This window comes from Oxyura jamaicensis, chromosome Z, assembly GCF_011077185.1.
Source record: "Oxyura jamaicensis isolate SHBP4307 breed ruddy duck chromosome Z, BPBGC_Ojam_1.0, whole genome shotgun sequence".
Taxonomy (NCBI): Eukaryota; Metazoa; Chordata; class Aves; order Anseriformes; family Anatidae; genus Oxyura; species Oxyura jamaicensis.
The window spans coordinates 9,450,632-9,465,755 of NC_048926.1; the positions used below are offsets into that span (position 1 = coordinate 9,450,632).

At 62.7% G+C, this 15,124-nt stretch overlaps 2 protein-coding genes across 8 annotated transcripts in view; one reads left to right on the forward strand and one right to left on the reverse strand.

The window, feature by feature from the left end:
- The window catches only part of SIGMAR1 (sigma non-opioid intracellular receptor 1), a 7,118-nt gene extending 797 nt beyond the window's left edge, over nt 1-6,321 (reverse strand). For 2 of the 5 annotated variants that reach the window (XR_004746251.1, XR_004746253.1), the window contains exons 1-5: nt 6,132-6,321; nt 5,608-5,808; nt 5,386-5,478; nt 4,835-5,118; nt 1,274-1,287 (exon numbers count right to left, since the gene is read on the reverse strand). Coding sequence is in view for 1 of the 5 variants with exons in the window: in XM_035310459.1 (XP_035166350.1) it covers nt 4,892-5,118; nt 5,386-5,478; nt 5,608-5,808; nt 6,132-6,279 (669 nt within the window). In the remaining 4 variants the exon portion in view is untranslated. Of the gene's footprint in view, nt 1-1,273; nt 1,288-3,979; nt 5,119-5,385; nt 5,479-5,607; nt 5,809-6,131 lie in introns of those variants that run through there. The other 3 variants (XR_004746250.1, XR_004746252.1, XM_035310459.1) reach the window with 2 other exon arrangements.
- A 66-nt stretch (nt 6,322-6,387) lies between these two features.
- GALT (galactose-1-phosphate uridylyltransferase) lies at nt 6,388-11,320 on the forward strand. Of its 3 annotated transcripts, none has more exons than XM_035310460.1 (11): nt 6,388-6,511; nt 7,149-7,318; nt 7,402-7,477; nt 7,589-7,637; nt 7,814-7,943; nt 8,186-8,242; nt 8,557-8,679; nt 8,767-8,899; nt 9,166-9,249; nt 9,338-9,492; nt 9,583-11,320. In XM_035310460.1, the coding sequence occupies exons 1-11, from the start codon at nt 6,472-6,474 to the stop codon at nt 9,646-9,648; spliced, it is 1,083 nt and encodes a 360-aa protein (XP_035166351.1). In that variant the 5' UTR covers nt 6,388-6,471; the 3' UTR covers nt 9,649-11,320. The 3 variants fall into 3 exon arrangements, with proteins under 3 accessions (XP_035166351.1, XP_035166352.1, XP_035166354.1); XM_035310461.1 differs by having other exon boundaries at nt 7,619-7,637; XM_035310463.1 differs by lacking the exon at nt 6,388-6,511 and having other exon boundaries at nt 7,301-7,318; nt 7,573-7,637.
- Nucleotides 11,321-15,124: the final 3,804 nt, after the last annotated feature.

The window sequence follows — 15,124 nt, forward strand, 5'->3', positions numbered from 1 at the left end:
TTTTTTTTTTTTTTTTTTTTCTTTTTGCAACAAGTGGCAGGCGGGCAGCAACACCCCTCCCCGTTCCCATTTGCTAGCGCACGACGAAGGGAGGCATCCGGGGAGGGCCCCGGGGTTTGGTGGGGGGGGGGGGGAGTGGGTGTGCACGAGTGGGTGTGCACGCGTGGGGGTGCCTGCACGCCTGGCTGGGCGCTGGGAGCGCGGGGTGCACGTTGCACGCGTGTGGCTGCGTGTGCAGAGGGGCTGCGCTTGCACGCGCACGTGTGCTGCCCGTGGGGAGGTGTGCGTGTGCTCCGTGGGTGCACGCAGGGTGTGAGCACACGCGTGCTTGTGCACAGCGAGGGAGGCGAGCAGCTTGCGTGGGTGCGTGTGCGTGCAACGGGTATGTGTGTATTACAACAGGGGTTTGTGTGCGTGCAACGGGTGTGTGTGCATGTAGTGGGGATGCGTGTGCATGCAGTGGGTGTGTTTGTGCGTGCAGTGGGTGTGCAGTGCATGCATGTGTGCACACCTTCAGTTTATGGCGTGCATTTGCCCTGGGGATGCAGCCCGTGCTTGCATCGTGCAGTCACTCGCACGCACACACGGAGGGGCCGGGCGTGTGCGTGTGTGCGTATTTGCACGCTGCTGGGGGCAGAAGTAAGGGTTTACGTGCGCCTGCCAGGGCTGGGCGTGTGCGTTTTGTGTGCTTACCTGTAGGCGTGTGCAAACGGGGCCGGGAGGGGTGTGGGTGTGCTGTGTGCACAGGCAGGTGTGTGCACGTGTGTGTGCTTGTGGAGGTGGGGAGGTGTACCCGCAGCGCCTGTCCCTGGGTGGGTACAAAGGGGAGGGTGAAGCAAGCACCGAGCCCTGACCTCCGTGCAAGCCCTGCCTACGGGCTGGGGCCAGAATCACCGAGGGGTCCCAATGAGGGGGGCTGAGTGCATCCCACAGCCCTGCAGGAACAGTATTTTTGGCACAAGCCTGCCCCCCCTTGCACACACACACGCTTGTACACCTGTATATGCAGCATCCAGCCAGGGGCTGATCCTGGTCCTGAGGCCCCTGTGCTGGTGGTGGTGCCTTGCCCTGTGCCCCCACTTACAGCCGGGTAAACCGAGGCATGGGGGGGGCATCAAGCAAATCTCCACGCGGCACTATGATGTCCTAGGTGGGCCAGGGCTGTGACAAAGCACGGGGCTCAGCCCTGCTGGGGGCATCCCCACACTCCCCTTCTGGCTGCCTGCCTGCCAGGTTTTTCCTGCCCAGCTCCTCTCTTGGAGGCAGCTTTGGCAGGAGGTGGAGGAGCTGCCTGCCCTTCCTGGGGCTTTTTTGTCTGGAGCAGCTGCAGGGCTTGCACGGGTCCCCAGCACCCAACACCAGGACACAGGGGACAGAGACTTTTGTCCCCATGCAGCCAGGGAAAGCTTGCCACTGAGCTGGGTGTTGGTGGCACGGGGTGACAGGAGCTCTGTCCCCTCCAGAGCCACCTGCCTGCCAGCAGCCATCCCACCACACAAGCCACCCCGGAGGCAGCCACATTTCACATTTCATTTGGGCTCTGCAGGCTGCTCCAAGCCTCTGTCCCCTTCACTGCTTCCCGTTGCAGGGAAAAGCCACCTCTTTGGGTGCCCACCCGGCTCCTTGCACCCCCGGGGCTCGCGCAGCACGGTGCCGTGGCTCTGCAGGAAAGCAGCCCCTTCCTGCAGCCGCGGGGCAGCGTCCGACCCCGCAGGGCCCCCGGGCGCTGTTTATCTTTGAGCAGGAGATAAAGCAGCTGTCGGCCATCCCGTGCCGGGGCTGGACAGCTGGAGCTCACCCCAGCCCATCCTCTCCTGCCGTGGCAGCGACCTCCCAGCACTTGCCAGCCCCCCCAGGCATCAGTTTATGGGCCGATGCTCCTGCACGAGCTGCCTCTGGGAGCTACGCCCCAGTCCTGTTTGGGGCCAGCAGCCCCCCGGGGCTCACTCCACAGTTCCCCATGGATCAGGGCTGCACCCAAGGGTGCTGGGTTGTACCCATCCCCTGCGCATAGGGAGCCAGGGATGATCTGTGGGGTGCAGCATCCCCCCAGCGCCCCAGGTGAGGCCACCACGGGGACCTGGCCCAGTTGTCCCTGGCAGGGCCATGTCCCCAAAACCCTCCTGCTTGGCATCGTTGCGCTGCCGGGGGCTCGGTGAAGCTCCTAGGTGGAGAGAAAGAGAAATCCCCCAGACAAACGGGTATCGACGGCCGCGGTGGAGGCGGCACGGATAGATACTGTAGGTATAGACGGGCATGGCAGACAGCAGAGCAGATTGAGAGATACTCGGAGCAGAGAGATACCGCAGGAGGAATCGGGAGATAGATCCTGCGGGCTGATCAATACCCGCTGCGTGCGGAGGGACAGCAAGATAGAGCGGGCTGCGGGGGGAAGGCATTGGGTGGCAGCGAAGTGCATTTGTCCTGGCCGTGGCTCTGGGGAGCTGCTGCTCCAGCTGGAGCTGGACCTGCGTGGTCCAGCTTCCTTGTCCTCCTGTGGTCACCCTTGTTGTCCTGGGGTCTGTTAAGGTGCGGATCCCCCATGCGTACTGGTCACATCCTTTGGCCCCGTGGGGATGTCCAGGCCGCCTGTGGGCATCTCAGGGGCCACTGAGTGCCTGCATCAGGCAGCTGAAGGGGACTGACGATGAGCCCTGTCCCTGGGACAGGAGCTGGGTGTCAGTGGGTGAGCGCCCACCCCACGCCGTGCCTCATTTTCCCCATGTGAACCAAATCAGGAGAGGCTGCAGGGAGCTGGGTCAGGCTGGCATGGACAGGTCCCGATGAGGACACGCGGGGACGAGGAAGCAGACCCAGCAGGAGCCTGTGGGACACACCGTGTCCAGCACCCACCTCTTGCCTGATCATCACTGGGGACATCCAGCTGCTCGGTGACAGGCTGCCCTGAAGGTAAGGGGCTGCTTTTGGTGCCCTGGCACGCCTGGCACCGTCCCCATTCAGCACTGGGATGGGGACAACCCCTCCTGCTGCTGCAGAGCTGCTGGGGCTGCTGGCTCCCAGCCTAGCCCCATACCAGTGGCACTCGCCGAAGCCCCCCGAGCTGCCCACTTCTTCTGCCAGGCACATCCAGGGGTAATGAAGGCACCCCCAGAGCAGCCTCAGGCCCCCCGAGCTGAGGAGGGAACCCCCGCCCGCGATGGAGTTATTGACACGGGCGCTACGGAAAACACTGCTGAGATTGTTCACACTAATGTTATTTAGCAGCAATATTTCCGTAATAAAAGAAATCAATGGGCAAGAGAAAAGACCTGTCCAGAGCTTTGATTTTCTCATTTTAATGGCATACTTATTTACTCCCACCAGCGTGCCCATCGGATTTTCATTACGCGGCCTTCGCTGTAAGTGGAGCGGTATTGATACGAGCTGCTGAGTTAGCGCCTTCCCGCGCGGGCCAGCGCAGGATCACTCATGTTCCCCGACAGGCCCGCAGGAACGCTGGCACGCACAAAAACACACCCCTGTGCACGCACACGCACGCACCCCCGTGCACACACACACCTATGCTCCTGGACTGTGCACGTGCACACCCTACAGGAGCACACACACCGCTCTCCTCTCTACCTGCACACACACAGATCTGTGCATACGTGCCCAGCGGGTGTGCACACGCTCGTTCTCACCGTATGCATTGGTGCACAATTGCTCTACGTATGTCCCAGTGTGTGCACACACAGCCTGGCCGTACCCCCCAGAAACATTTACCTGTCCGTGCACCCACACTTGTGCACGCCCAACCCACGCACACCCACCGGTCCTGCTTGCACCTGTGGGTGCACACAGCCTGTGCACCCACCGAGCACTTCCTGTGCCTGTCTCACACCCGTGCGCGTTATCCTGCTCTCCACGTGCTCGCCCCCGATCCAGCGTGCCCCTCTGGGGACACTCCCCAGGACCTGGAGACATCTGGACCCTGCCCCATGCCCTGTGGTGGGGGCTCAGCACACTCCAGAGACTTCCCTGGCAGGTGGGATGAAGACGTTTATTACTGACATCTCTTTTTGGGTGGCAAATTAAGACATAGCCCGTGTGTGGGGCTGCTGGTCGGTGGGATGGGGCCAGTATGAGGAGTGGGAGGAGGGACATGCTACAGGCCTGGTGGCCAGGACACACTCACACACACACACACACGTAATTTTGGCAACAGCATGGAGGTGAAAGCCCTCCACCGAGCAGCGAGCTCGTGCGGGTCCGGTGTTGGGCACGGGGCTGCAAGCGGGGTCCGTACCCCAGCCCAGCCAGGGATCCTGACGGGCCTCGGGCAGGGGAAGCGTTTTGAGGGGCAAAGTCCCATCCTGAGCTGATTCGGGGGTTCGGGCACCCGCAGACACTAGGTACGTGCACAGCCTGGAGGCCACACTCGGTTAAGGCGACAGACGGTGGCTGTCCCCCCTGGGGGGACAGCAGGGGGGTGCGTGGGAAAGGGACCCTCCTCCAGCCCCCGTATCCCCGGGGGAGACAGCACACCGGGGCCAGGGGTCAGTCCAGGGCAGACCTCCAGCAGAGGCCGCGCATCCCCTGGCCGCCTGGGGGTCCCGGCACAGAGCCCCCTGGTGCCATGGGAACACCGCGTGCTGCCAACCCATGTCCACAGGGATGAGAGCCAGGGCAGGAGCTGCCAGCTGGATGCCGTGCTCTGCGCTGACCGCAGCCGCGGCAGCTCGCCAGCCCGGCCAGGACACCAGGAACCTCCTGGCCGACCTCTGCCGAGGCTGCTCGGGGCCAGCTTTCCCCGTGCACCCTGCCCCGAGGGGCACAGGGCAGCCCAGCTCGCGCCAGCATCCTCGTCCCCAGGTTTTGGGACTTGCGGCCTGGAGAGGAGGAGGAGGAGGAACGGGGAGGAAGGCTGGCGGGGAAGCCCATCCGGCTGGGCTCAGCACCCCAAGGTGCTGATGAAGGCGCTGGCTTCCAGGAGCAGGCCCTTGGCGTAGACGCGCAGGGTGTAGAAGAGGGTGAGGAAGTCCTGAGTGCTGAAGAGGGTGTCAGCCAGGGCGAAGGCGAGCGTGGAGGGGATGAAGCCCCGGCCGTACTCCACCATCCAGGTGCCTGCGCTCCACTGCACCGACGTGGCCTCTCCTGCCTGGTGCACGATGGTGTCCCCTGCCAAAACACACACGCGTGTGGCATTGCTCCCAGCGACTCTCCCACGTCGTGCCCAAAGAGAAGACGTGTGGGGCTGGAAGCTGCAGTGCTGAGCACCCTGCCCCTCCCCATTCTTTTGCACCAGGGCTACCAGCCACTTTTTTCTTACTGGCACCCAGTAAGGTGCAGGGACATGTGCAGGGGACACAGGGCGCCCCATCCTGAGCTCCTGGCTGTGCCAGCTGGAGGAAGGAGGCTCAGTGACAGCCCCCTCTGTGCGCTTACCGGGATAGTAGATCTCACTCCTGGTGGTCCCCTCCTTCCACTGCCGGAACGTGCCCGAGATGACGGTGTCGGAGATATCTGCCCAGTACCGACCTGCGGAGGGCACAGCACCGGCTCTGAGCATCCCTGCCAGGGACGGGAGGGATGCCAGCCCCGGTGGAAGGACGGTGCCAGCAGGAGCAGAGCTAACAGACCTCGGAGAAACCCCCTGTCCTCACGTACCCGAGTGTCCCCCGGTGTCGACGGCCGTCCCGAAGAGCAGCACGTACTCGGTGAGGGAGGCGTGCAGCAGGCACATGGAGCCCATCCAGCCGCCCGCGTTCACGAACACCCACTGCAGGTCCTCGTCGGGCAGGATGTGGCCCGGGTGCTTCTTCCGCAGCTCCACGATGATCTTGGAGAAAGCCAGCTCATGGTCCAGCCCTGCGGCAGCGGGGTGGAAGATGTGAATCCCCAGCACAAAGCGAGCTCCCACAGCCCCCCTCCGCGACCCCACTGCCACCCGTGGGGTCCCAGCGCATCCCTCGGGGGGGGTCTCCCTGTGCCAGATCTCCCCCAGCCCCACTGTTAGGTGCAGCACCGAGCCCTACACCCCCAGCAGGGCAGCGAGCGGGACCCAGACAAGGCGACACCGACCCTACCCCACCGATATCCACCCCCCCAGCCGCGACCCCACACCCGTGCCCCGTGGATCCATCCCTCCCCGGCCCCTTTCTGGGGTTCCTCTTCCCCCCATCCCCACGTACCCGCGTGGTGCCGGGCGAGCTGGGCGATCTCCGCGGGCTGGAACTCGTACCTCTTGCAGGCCAGCCAGCCCCGCAGCCCCTGCAGCAGCAAGGCCAAAGCCCCCAGCGCCAGCCCGGCCCGCAGCGCCCACGGCACCGACACCCCCATGGCCGCCGCCCGCTCCGCCCCGGGACCGCCCCGACCAGGCCCCGCCGGCCCCCGACCGCCTGCGCCGGCGCGGAGGGGAGGGACCGGGAGGGACCGGGAGGGACCGAGCGGGGCGGGGGGGGACGGGACGGGGAAGAAGGGACGGGGCCGCCCCGGGGCAGGGCCCACTGAGGCTTCCGGGGTGGTGGAGGCATGGAGGAGGCCGGAGGGGGACGGGGGTTCTGTGCCAGCGGTACGGCGGGGGAAGGGGGGGGGCGTGCGAGCTCCACGCGTGGCCCCCCGCGTCCCCACGCGTGGCTCCTCCACCCCGCTCGTACCCCTCGTGCCCCACTCGTGTCCCGCTGCGCCCCACTTGTGCTCCCCGTGCATGTCCCCCTGTGTCTCACTCGTGCTCCCCTGCGTCCCCACGCGTGGCCGTCTATCCTGCTCGTGTTCCCTCGCTCCCACTCATGTCCCTCTGCCCCACTCGTGTCCTTCCACACCCGATGCATGTCCCCCAGCACCTAACGTCCCCCTGTGCTGTACTCATGTCCCCATATGCATGTCCCACTGTGCTCCACGCTTGTCCCCCCACACCCCACTCATCTCTCCTGCACCCCACTCGTGTCCCCTCGCATCCCCACTCACATCCCCCTGCCCCTCACACGTGTCCCCCTGCACCCCACTTAACGATCCCCCGCACCCCGAAGTGTGTCCCCTGCACCCCACTCATGTCCCCCCCGTCCTGCACGTGTCCCTCCATGCCCTGCTGTGTCCCCCTGCGCCCCATGCTTTCCCCCCTGCCCCACTCGTGTCCCCTCCACACCCCACTCGTGTCCCCCGCGCCCCTGTCACCGTGGGTGACCCTGCAGCCCCCGCTCACCCCGCAGAGCACCAGCACTGCCGCTACAACCCGCTGCGGGACGAGTGGGTGCTGGTGTCCGCACACCGCGTCAAGCGGCCCTGGCAGGGGCAGCTGGAGGAGCCCCCCGCCGAGGACGTGCCCCGATGGGACCCCGCCAACCCCCTCTGCCCCGGGGCCACCCGAGCCAACGGCGAGGTACTGCTGGGCACCCCGACACCCGCACCCCGTCCTCTGCCTTGTGTTTCCCCCCCCGTGACCTCAATTTCCCCCCCATCAAGGTGAACCCCCACTACGAGGGCACCTTCGTCTTCCCCAATGACTTCCCCGCGCTGCAGCCCGATGCCCCTGCACCCGGTAAGTCCTGGGGGTACAGGGGGGTGTCGGGGAACCCCTGGTCCTTAGGGGCTGGAGGGTCATGGGTGCTGTCCTGGCCCCCATCTCTGCCCCAGCTCTCTGTCCCCCCAGGTGACAGCGACCACCCCCTGTTTCAAGCAGCGGCCGCCCGGGGTGTGTGGTGAGTACTGGAGGGGACACGGCTGTGACATCCCTGGGACGAGCAGGATGGAGCCCGCTCCCTTTTCCCTTTCCTGCACACGTCTGCTTGGATTTTTGGGGTGCTGTGCTTCCCCGGCAGGTCCACGGGGATCGCTGGGGGTCCCCGGGGCGCCCCACCTGTGTCCTTTTCCACAGCAAGGTGATGTGCTTCCACCCCTGGTCCGACCTGACGCTGCCCCTCATGTCGCTGGCAGAGATCCGGGCCGTGATCGATGCCTGGGCAGAGCTGGCGGCCGAGCTGGGGGCCTCCTACCCCTGGGTGCAGGTCTGTGGTGGGTGCCCCTCTCCCTGCCCCGCGGGTGGGTGCCCGGGTGGCTCCCGGGGTTGGGACCCCGTGGCTGGGTGCGGGTCCCTTGTCCCCGCTTTGCCACCCCTCCCCGAGCCTCTCCAGGCGGGTGGGGGCTCCGTGCCCCTGCCATGCTTTTCCCGGTGTGCTGGGGACACCGAGGTGGCCGGCAGCGGGGACACGGGTGCTGGCATCTGTCCCCTGCTCTCCTCCTCCTGCAGATCTTCGAGAACAAGGGAGCAATGATGGGCTGCTCCAACCCGCACCCGCACTGCCAGGTGAGGCTGTCCCCACGGCGCTCACCCTACAACACCGAACCCCTGGAACATGCGACCGCAAGTCCTCCCTGCACTGGGGTGCCCCCCAGCTGGTGCCCGTGCTGTCCCCTCTCCTTGGGGGACCGTCCCTTGCTGCCGCTCGTCACGCTGCCCACCTGGTGGCAGCACGGACCTGTGGATGAGCAGGGTTTGGGTTTTTCTTTGGGGGGCGGCGTGAGCCCAGAGCGCCTGGGGGATGTTTTGGGGTCTGCGGGTGGGCTGATGGAGCAGGCTCGTTGGGGACAGGTGACACAGCCCCCCCGTGTCCCTGCCAGGTGTGGGCCAGCAGCTTCCTCCCCAACGAGGCGCGCCTGGAGGAGCGGACGCAGCAGCAGTACCGGGACCGGCACGGTGTGCCCATGCTGCTGGAGTACGCCGAGCAGGAAGCTCGCCGCAAGGTGAGGAGGTGGCTGTCGCCCCGTTGTCCCATGCTGTGGGATGTCCCCCCGTCCCCGGGTGGCTCCCTGGAGCTCCGTGTCCCGCAGGAGCGGCTGGTGGTGGAGAACGAGGACTGGCTGGTGGTGGTGCCCTACTGGGCCACCTGGCCCTTCCAGACCTTGCTGCTGCCCCGCCGACACGTCCTCCGCCTGCAGGACCTGCGTGACAGCGAGAGGGACAGTGAGTGGCCCTGACATCCTGCCCCTCGTCCCCTGGGCTCAGTGGTTTTGGGGAGGAAGGTCCACGGGTGCTGGCAGGGGGACCGTCCTCCTTTTTGGGGCGATGAGGGACACGGTGCTCCATGCTCCCGTGGTGCTGTCTGCACGGGTGGCGAGCAGGGAAGTGGCCGGTGCGTCCCTCCTGCTTGTCATCAGTGTCCTCACATCCTCGGGGGGGAGGTGGCCTGGCCAGCTCGGGCTGTGACACCCTGCCCACCTCCCCCCCAGGCCTGGCCTCCATCATGCAGCGGCTGCTCATCAAGTACGACAACCTCTTCCGAGTCTCCTTCCCCTACTCCATGGGCTGGCACGGTGAGCGTCCCCTGCCCTGCGCCCGGGGGGCTGCGTCCCCCTGCGCCCCCGTCCCCTCGCACCGCGGCTGACCCCCTTCCCTCGGCAGGAGCCCCCACGGGCCCCCACCTGCAGGAGGACTGCGGGCACTGGCAGCTCCATGCCCACTACTACCCGCCGCTGCTCCGCTCTGCCACCGTCCGCAAGTTCATGGTGGGCTACGAGATGCTGGCGCAGGCGCAGCGGGACCTCACCCCGGAGCAGGTGAGCGTGGAAGGGACCCGTGGTGGGGACTGTCCCCAGGACTGGCCGCTCGCTGAGACTCACCCCCATCCCCCCGTTTGGTCCCTGCAGGCTGCAGGGCGCCTGAGGAGCCTCCCCGAGGTGCACTACAAGCAGAGGCCCCAGGAGACATCGTGATGGGGAGGGGTGCGGGGTCTGAGGCCGGGGGGGAGAGCCCGGCTGGGGGTGGTGGGAGCTGAGACCGGTGAGCTCGTGTCACTTGCGAGCCCTCTGGTTTCCCTACTGAGGCTGGTTCTGAGTTTTGGCACTGCTGGGCACGGCTCGTGGGTGGCTTTTGCCTGTTTGGCTTCCCCAGTCCCAATCCTGCGGCATCCCTGCACAAGTGGTGCAGTTCCTGCTGCTTCCAAAGCGAAGGGCTCACCCTCCTCCCAGTCCAATCTTACTGGTGGGACTGGGAATGATGCCGTGGGGCATCTCCAATAAAACCCATGAGCAAAGTGCCTCTGCCTGTGCCCTGCTGGCTCCTGGCCCCGTGTGGGGTGTCGCAGGTGCTTTTTGGGGACTCACAGCTGTTGGGGGGGATAATGCTGGGGGCAGTGGGGGAAGTGCCTGCAGCCCTGTGCTGCTCGCTGCTGTCTCTGCATTGCCTCCTCTTCCTCCCTGGGGGGAGCTCTGGGCCTGTTTGAGCGCTGCAGGCTGGGAGGAACGGGAAGCAGGAGGAGGTTGTGCTGCCCAGGGCGCATCCACCTCGTAGGGCAGGGCTGAGGGCTGGCAAACTCACTGCATGGATGCTCCCCTGCAGCTGCCGAGCCAAGAGGCTGCTCCTCTTCCTCCTCCTCCTCCTCACCACCTGGGGCTGCAGCCCTCGTCCTACCCGCCTGGGTACCAGGGATGCTGTGTGAGGGTGCAGCAAGGGGCTGGGGGGCTGGCTCGGTGTGGGGCAGCCTGGAGTGGGCTGGGGGATGCTTCGGGCAGCTCCGTGCTCTCCGCTTGCCCCTGCAGCCCCTTGCCCTGGGTAAACCCCTGGGGCTGTGCAGGAGCAGGTCCTGTGATGCCCCACAGCTGGTTTTGGGCTTTGCCCCATGGGGTTGCTTGGTGCACGGGGCCGAGCACCATCTGCCATCGCATCCTCGCACAGTTGTTTTTTTTTAAATCATCACCAAAGAGCCATTCTCGTAACTCCCTAACGAAGCCCGTATTGTGAAGGCTGAGAATGCTCCCATGGGGGCCAGAAATCTTCCGTGAGCAGGGAGATGTTCTCCTCCTCCGGATGGATTTGCTTCCTCCAAGGCAGCAGCTCATGGGAAGGGACACGTCCCTGTCTGTGCTGATGATGTCCCCATCCCATCCCTGATGTCCCCATCCCATGACACATCCCCCCCGCTGACCCTCGGGTCCCCAGTGCCCTGTAAGTCCCTGTAGGGTTTCTGGGAGGAGGCGACTGGGGTAACCCCACGACCACCTTCATCCCCTCTCCTCCTCCTCGCAACAAGTGCATCCGCAGCCACCTCACACCTTCCCGACCCTTCCCTGGAAAAGTGGTGATGGATTCGTTTATATGTGGCAATCCAGATTGGGGTAATTAGCCGCTGAACCGGTTGTAACGAAGCTCGTCATCCCCCTGCACGCGCAGTTAGCTCTGATTTAATAGCCCACCGGCTCCCAGCCCGGGCCGCCGCGCGTCAGCCCGGGGCCGTAAATGAAACTCGCAGTAAGTCAAGCGGTATTAAACTTTACAGTTGCCGTCTTTAAAAATGAGATGCTTCCTCCAATAAATCAGAGCGAGTGGGATTGTAAATATCAAGGCAGGATCCGTACTGCTTAATTAAACAGCACCTAATGAACAGCCTGTTTGTTGTGTTGTGATTTAGGATGGGAGCCGGGGCGTGCCGCGGAGCACAGCCCTCCTCGCAGGTAGCGGCTTCTGAAACAGCACTGAGACACTGCACGGGCTTCCCTTGCTTTAATTTCAGTTTTTTTTTACTCCCCCAAAATGTGAAAAATTCAGGGGGGAAGTCAGCTGTAAGCGGGAATGCTCCTGGTGCAAATATCCCGGGGTATTGATACCCCTGGATGCTCCTGGTACAAATATCCCGGGGTATTTGTACCCTTGAATGCTCCTTGTAGAAATACCCCCAGTATTTTTAGGTGGTGTGAGGGGGTGGAAAAGCCTGGCAGGGAGACACGGAGCCTTCCCTGTGGTGTAGGGAGGCGCGGGGGCCGGTGCAGCTGGGGATGCAAATGCCCTGCAATTTGTAGGAACCATCGCTGCTGCGCTATAAAGCCCCGGAGCCTTTTTATGTTTCGGTAGTTGCAGTCTGGTTGTAATCAGAAAGGCAAAGAGGTGATTTGTGGGGAAGAGATGAAGCTGGGTGCGGGGCCAAGGGGCGGCTGGCTGCCCCTGGGGGCTATGGGGACTGCTCGTGGCCTTGGGGATGGGGGCGACCCCCAGCATCACCAGCTCCCTCCAAATCCCACAGCCCTATGTCCCCAGGGCTCAGCTCATCCCTTTGGTGCCACCTCCCGAGCCCCAGATCCTGCTGCTCCCCCCCATCTCCTCCTTGCGCAGGTGAGACAATAAATAAGGGAAGTTAATCTGTGACCGGAGCGTTTTAATCAGGAAAAAAAAAATGTATTAGTGCAGGCCTGCTGGCTCCTGCCAAGTGCACTTTTACTGTCCCTCCTGGTACCGGCTTTATGGCTGTCATTTCATTCCGGTTTTAGTGTTGTTTTTGCCCTTATTGTCGAGTTTCTCCTTGCCTCCTGTTGCCTGTGATTGGATTGATGGAGACAGGGGCTGGGGGAGGAAGGGAGGGAGGGGGAGAGGAAGGAAGAGGAGGAGGAAAGGAGGGAGGAAGGCCCCGTTGCTCCGGGGGGAAGGGAGCAGCCCAAATCCTCACGTTTCTATCTGAAAGGCACCATCAGGTGCTTAACATGGAAAACAATTTAAAAAGATTTAAGCAGATGCTAAACACCCTCCTGCCCTGCAGCAGGCAGCTCTGTGCTAGGGGGAGATCTGGGATGCCAGGGGAATGAAAAGCAAAAAAAAAAAAAGGCAAAAAACCCCACCCAAATCCAAAAACCCGACCCTGATTTAGCTGTTGGCTCAGCACCCAGCTTGTCCTGGGCAGCTCGGAGCATCGCCCCCGGGCTTGGCAGCTGCCTTGGCATGGGCTTGCCAAGGGGCTGAGACCATTTTAGAGCAATTTTGGAGGTGACTTGCCCACGTCTCCACCAGCTGATGTCCTTTCCTGGGCTGCTGGTCCCTGAGACCTCCCCACAAGACATTTCCAGAGACCTTGGGGACAGTGGGACTGCAGCTGGGTGTCCGGGCTCCGTGTGTGCTCCAGCAGCCCAGCTCCGTGGGATCTCGTTTGTTACCACCTGAGACATGCAGGTGATTAAACAGCATCACCCTGCAGCATCCGCGTGGTTAGTAAGCAGCGGGTCCCCTTATCACCCCCAGATTTCCTCTGTGCCCAGGGCTGGGGATGGGCAGGAGCCCTCAGGGGTGGCACCCTCATGAATCCCCCCCTGCTTGCTTCGTGACCCTTTGCCACCCCATCTGCAAATCCCCCCCCGGGGATCAGAGATGCTGAAAAAGCAACTGCCCGATTCCGGCTGCTTCGGCTGCGTTTCGGTAACAGCGGGACCCCGCTCCATCCCAGCCCCTTAGAAGTTCCCAAAATATTGGCACAGGAGGAAAGAAATGACCCCCAGCCCATAACTCGCCCCCTGTCCCCCCCGGCAGGGACCAGCAGGCACATCGGGGCCTCGCCGTGATTGTGATAAAACCTGCGGGACACCAAGGGCATCGCTATGATTTGTGCTGTCTAAATGTTAATCAGAATAATAATGCCTATTGAGACAGCTGTTTTAAAAGGCTGTGATGTCGGAGTAAAAATTCCAATAAAACTCTATTAGCCCTTCCTCGTTACACTAATGGTGCCTGCTGCTAAAAGCCCCCCGCTATAGACACCCGTATTAATGGGCTTATTACAGGAAATAAAATCCGAGGCTGAACATTACAGTGAAGCCTGATTAATTCAGCAAGGTAATCTTTTTTTTTTTTTCCTTTTTTTTTTTTTTTTTTCTTTTCCCTTCTCTCTCCCTTTCCTCCCCCCCACCCTTTAGTTAATGAATGTGCTCCTCGAAGGGCCATGGAGCCTGTCTTGGAGTTTGGTGACACTTTTAAACTTGTTCTGTTGGTGCAGAGGACGCTCTGTGCTGGCCCCTGGTGTGCATGGAGGCTCTGCAGGGACATCCCTCAGACCTGGTGAGAGAGGAAGAGGAGGGACAGGAGCGAAGGCCCCACAGTGCTGGGGAAGGGGACAAGGGAAGTCCCACAAGTGGCCCTGGCTTGGTGGCCAGCCCCTTGCTTGTCCCCGGGGCTGTCCCCAGCCCTGTGTGGCAATGCACATGGCGAGAGGCAGGAATCCAGGACGGACCCAACGCTGCTCGTCCGGGCTATAAATAACTCCCATAAAATCCTCTTCCCAGCCTTTTTGTGCACAGCCAAACTCTGCCAATGGGAAAGGAGACGGCATCTATTTTACGGGCGGCTGGAAGCCGGCTTTGCATTTTTTTGGGTCGTGTAATCCCACAGGTACCCTCGTTTTTTCTCTCTCTTTTTTTTTTTTTTTTTTTTTTTTTTTTTTTTAACAGCCTTTTGCTTCACGTGCCTCCCAGCCAAGTTTAATTATGGCCTCGGCTCCCACTGCCTGGGGAAGGAGAACGAAAAAGCTGGGAAGGAAGGAGGGGAGAGGGACGGAGGGACGGAGGGATGGAAGGAAGGAAAGAGGAGGGAGAAGGAAGGAAGGAGCAGTACCAGTTTGTGCCCATCCTGGGAAGCCCGGAGCAATGCTTGGGTCCCAGCCTGGCAGCGATGGCATTTATCAGCCTCATATCAGCCCTCAGCATCAGTCCCCCAGCTCTCCCTGCCCAGGAGTTTGCTGTGATCGCTCCCCATCACAACCTTTTCTGCCCCGTTGGGGGGTGCAGGTCCCCGTGGGAGGACGGGCTGGTGAGTGGGGAGAGGAAAATACAGGGGAAGGAAGGAAGGGGAAAGAAAAAAGAAGAAATCAATTTAGCTGCAATAAAGCCTCTTACTGTATTAACTGCTAATCCACAAGTACACAAACACACAGAGGGAGTCCTTGGAATAAAGGCGTTTAATTAGGCTGTTTGCTCAACGCCGGCTCTGAAGGGTCTGGCACGACGGGGGAGCGGGCACGGCGGGACGGGGGCGATGCTCGCTGGGACCACCACTGACCTTCCCCTTTGCTGCAGGCCATGCCACAGTGCTGTCCCCTCCATGGGGACAGGGACCACCCCTCTGGCCATCCCGGGACCCTGGGGGTGCCGGGGGCTAAGCGGGTGCCCCCAGGCCGGGGCAGGATGGTGGGCATCGCGGGGCTGCTCGCTCTTTCTTCCTCTCCTTTTCTCGCCTGCGGGCGGGGAGGGGGCTGCGGGGGGGCTATAACTCTTCTCTGCTCCTGTTTGATCTGCCAGCGGGCTCAGCGGGGGGAAGACCCCATCTCGGCAGGCTGCCCACGAGATAAAAGGCACAGAGGGCCCAGCCAAGACATTTTTTCCACTGCTCCCCCCCTCACCCGTTCACCCCTTCCTCCATCCCCCCGGTTTTCTTGGCAAA

What these genes read in the sequence shown, in the direction of transcription:
- GALT (XM_035310460.1), top strand. Translation starts at nt 6,472, where the DNA reads ATGGAGGAGGCCGGAGGGGGACGGGGGTTCTGTGCCAGCG. An exon ending in CTACTCCATGGGCTGGCACG is followed by an intron (nt 9,250 to 9,337) that starts GTGAGCGTCCCC and finishes TTCCCTCGGCAG; the next exon opens with GAGCCCCCACGGGCCCCCAC. An exon ending in GGGACCTCACCCCGGAGCAG is followed by an intron (nt 9,493 to 9,582) that starts GTGAGCGTGGAA and finishes TGGTCCCTGCAG; the next exon opens with GCTGCAGGGCGCCTGAGGAG.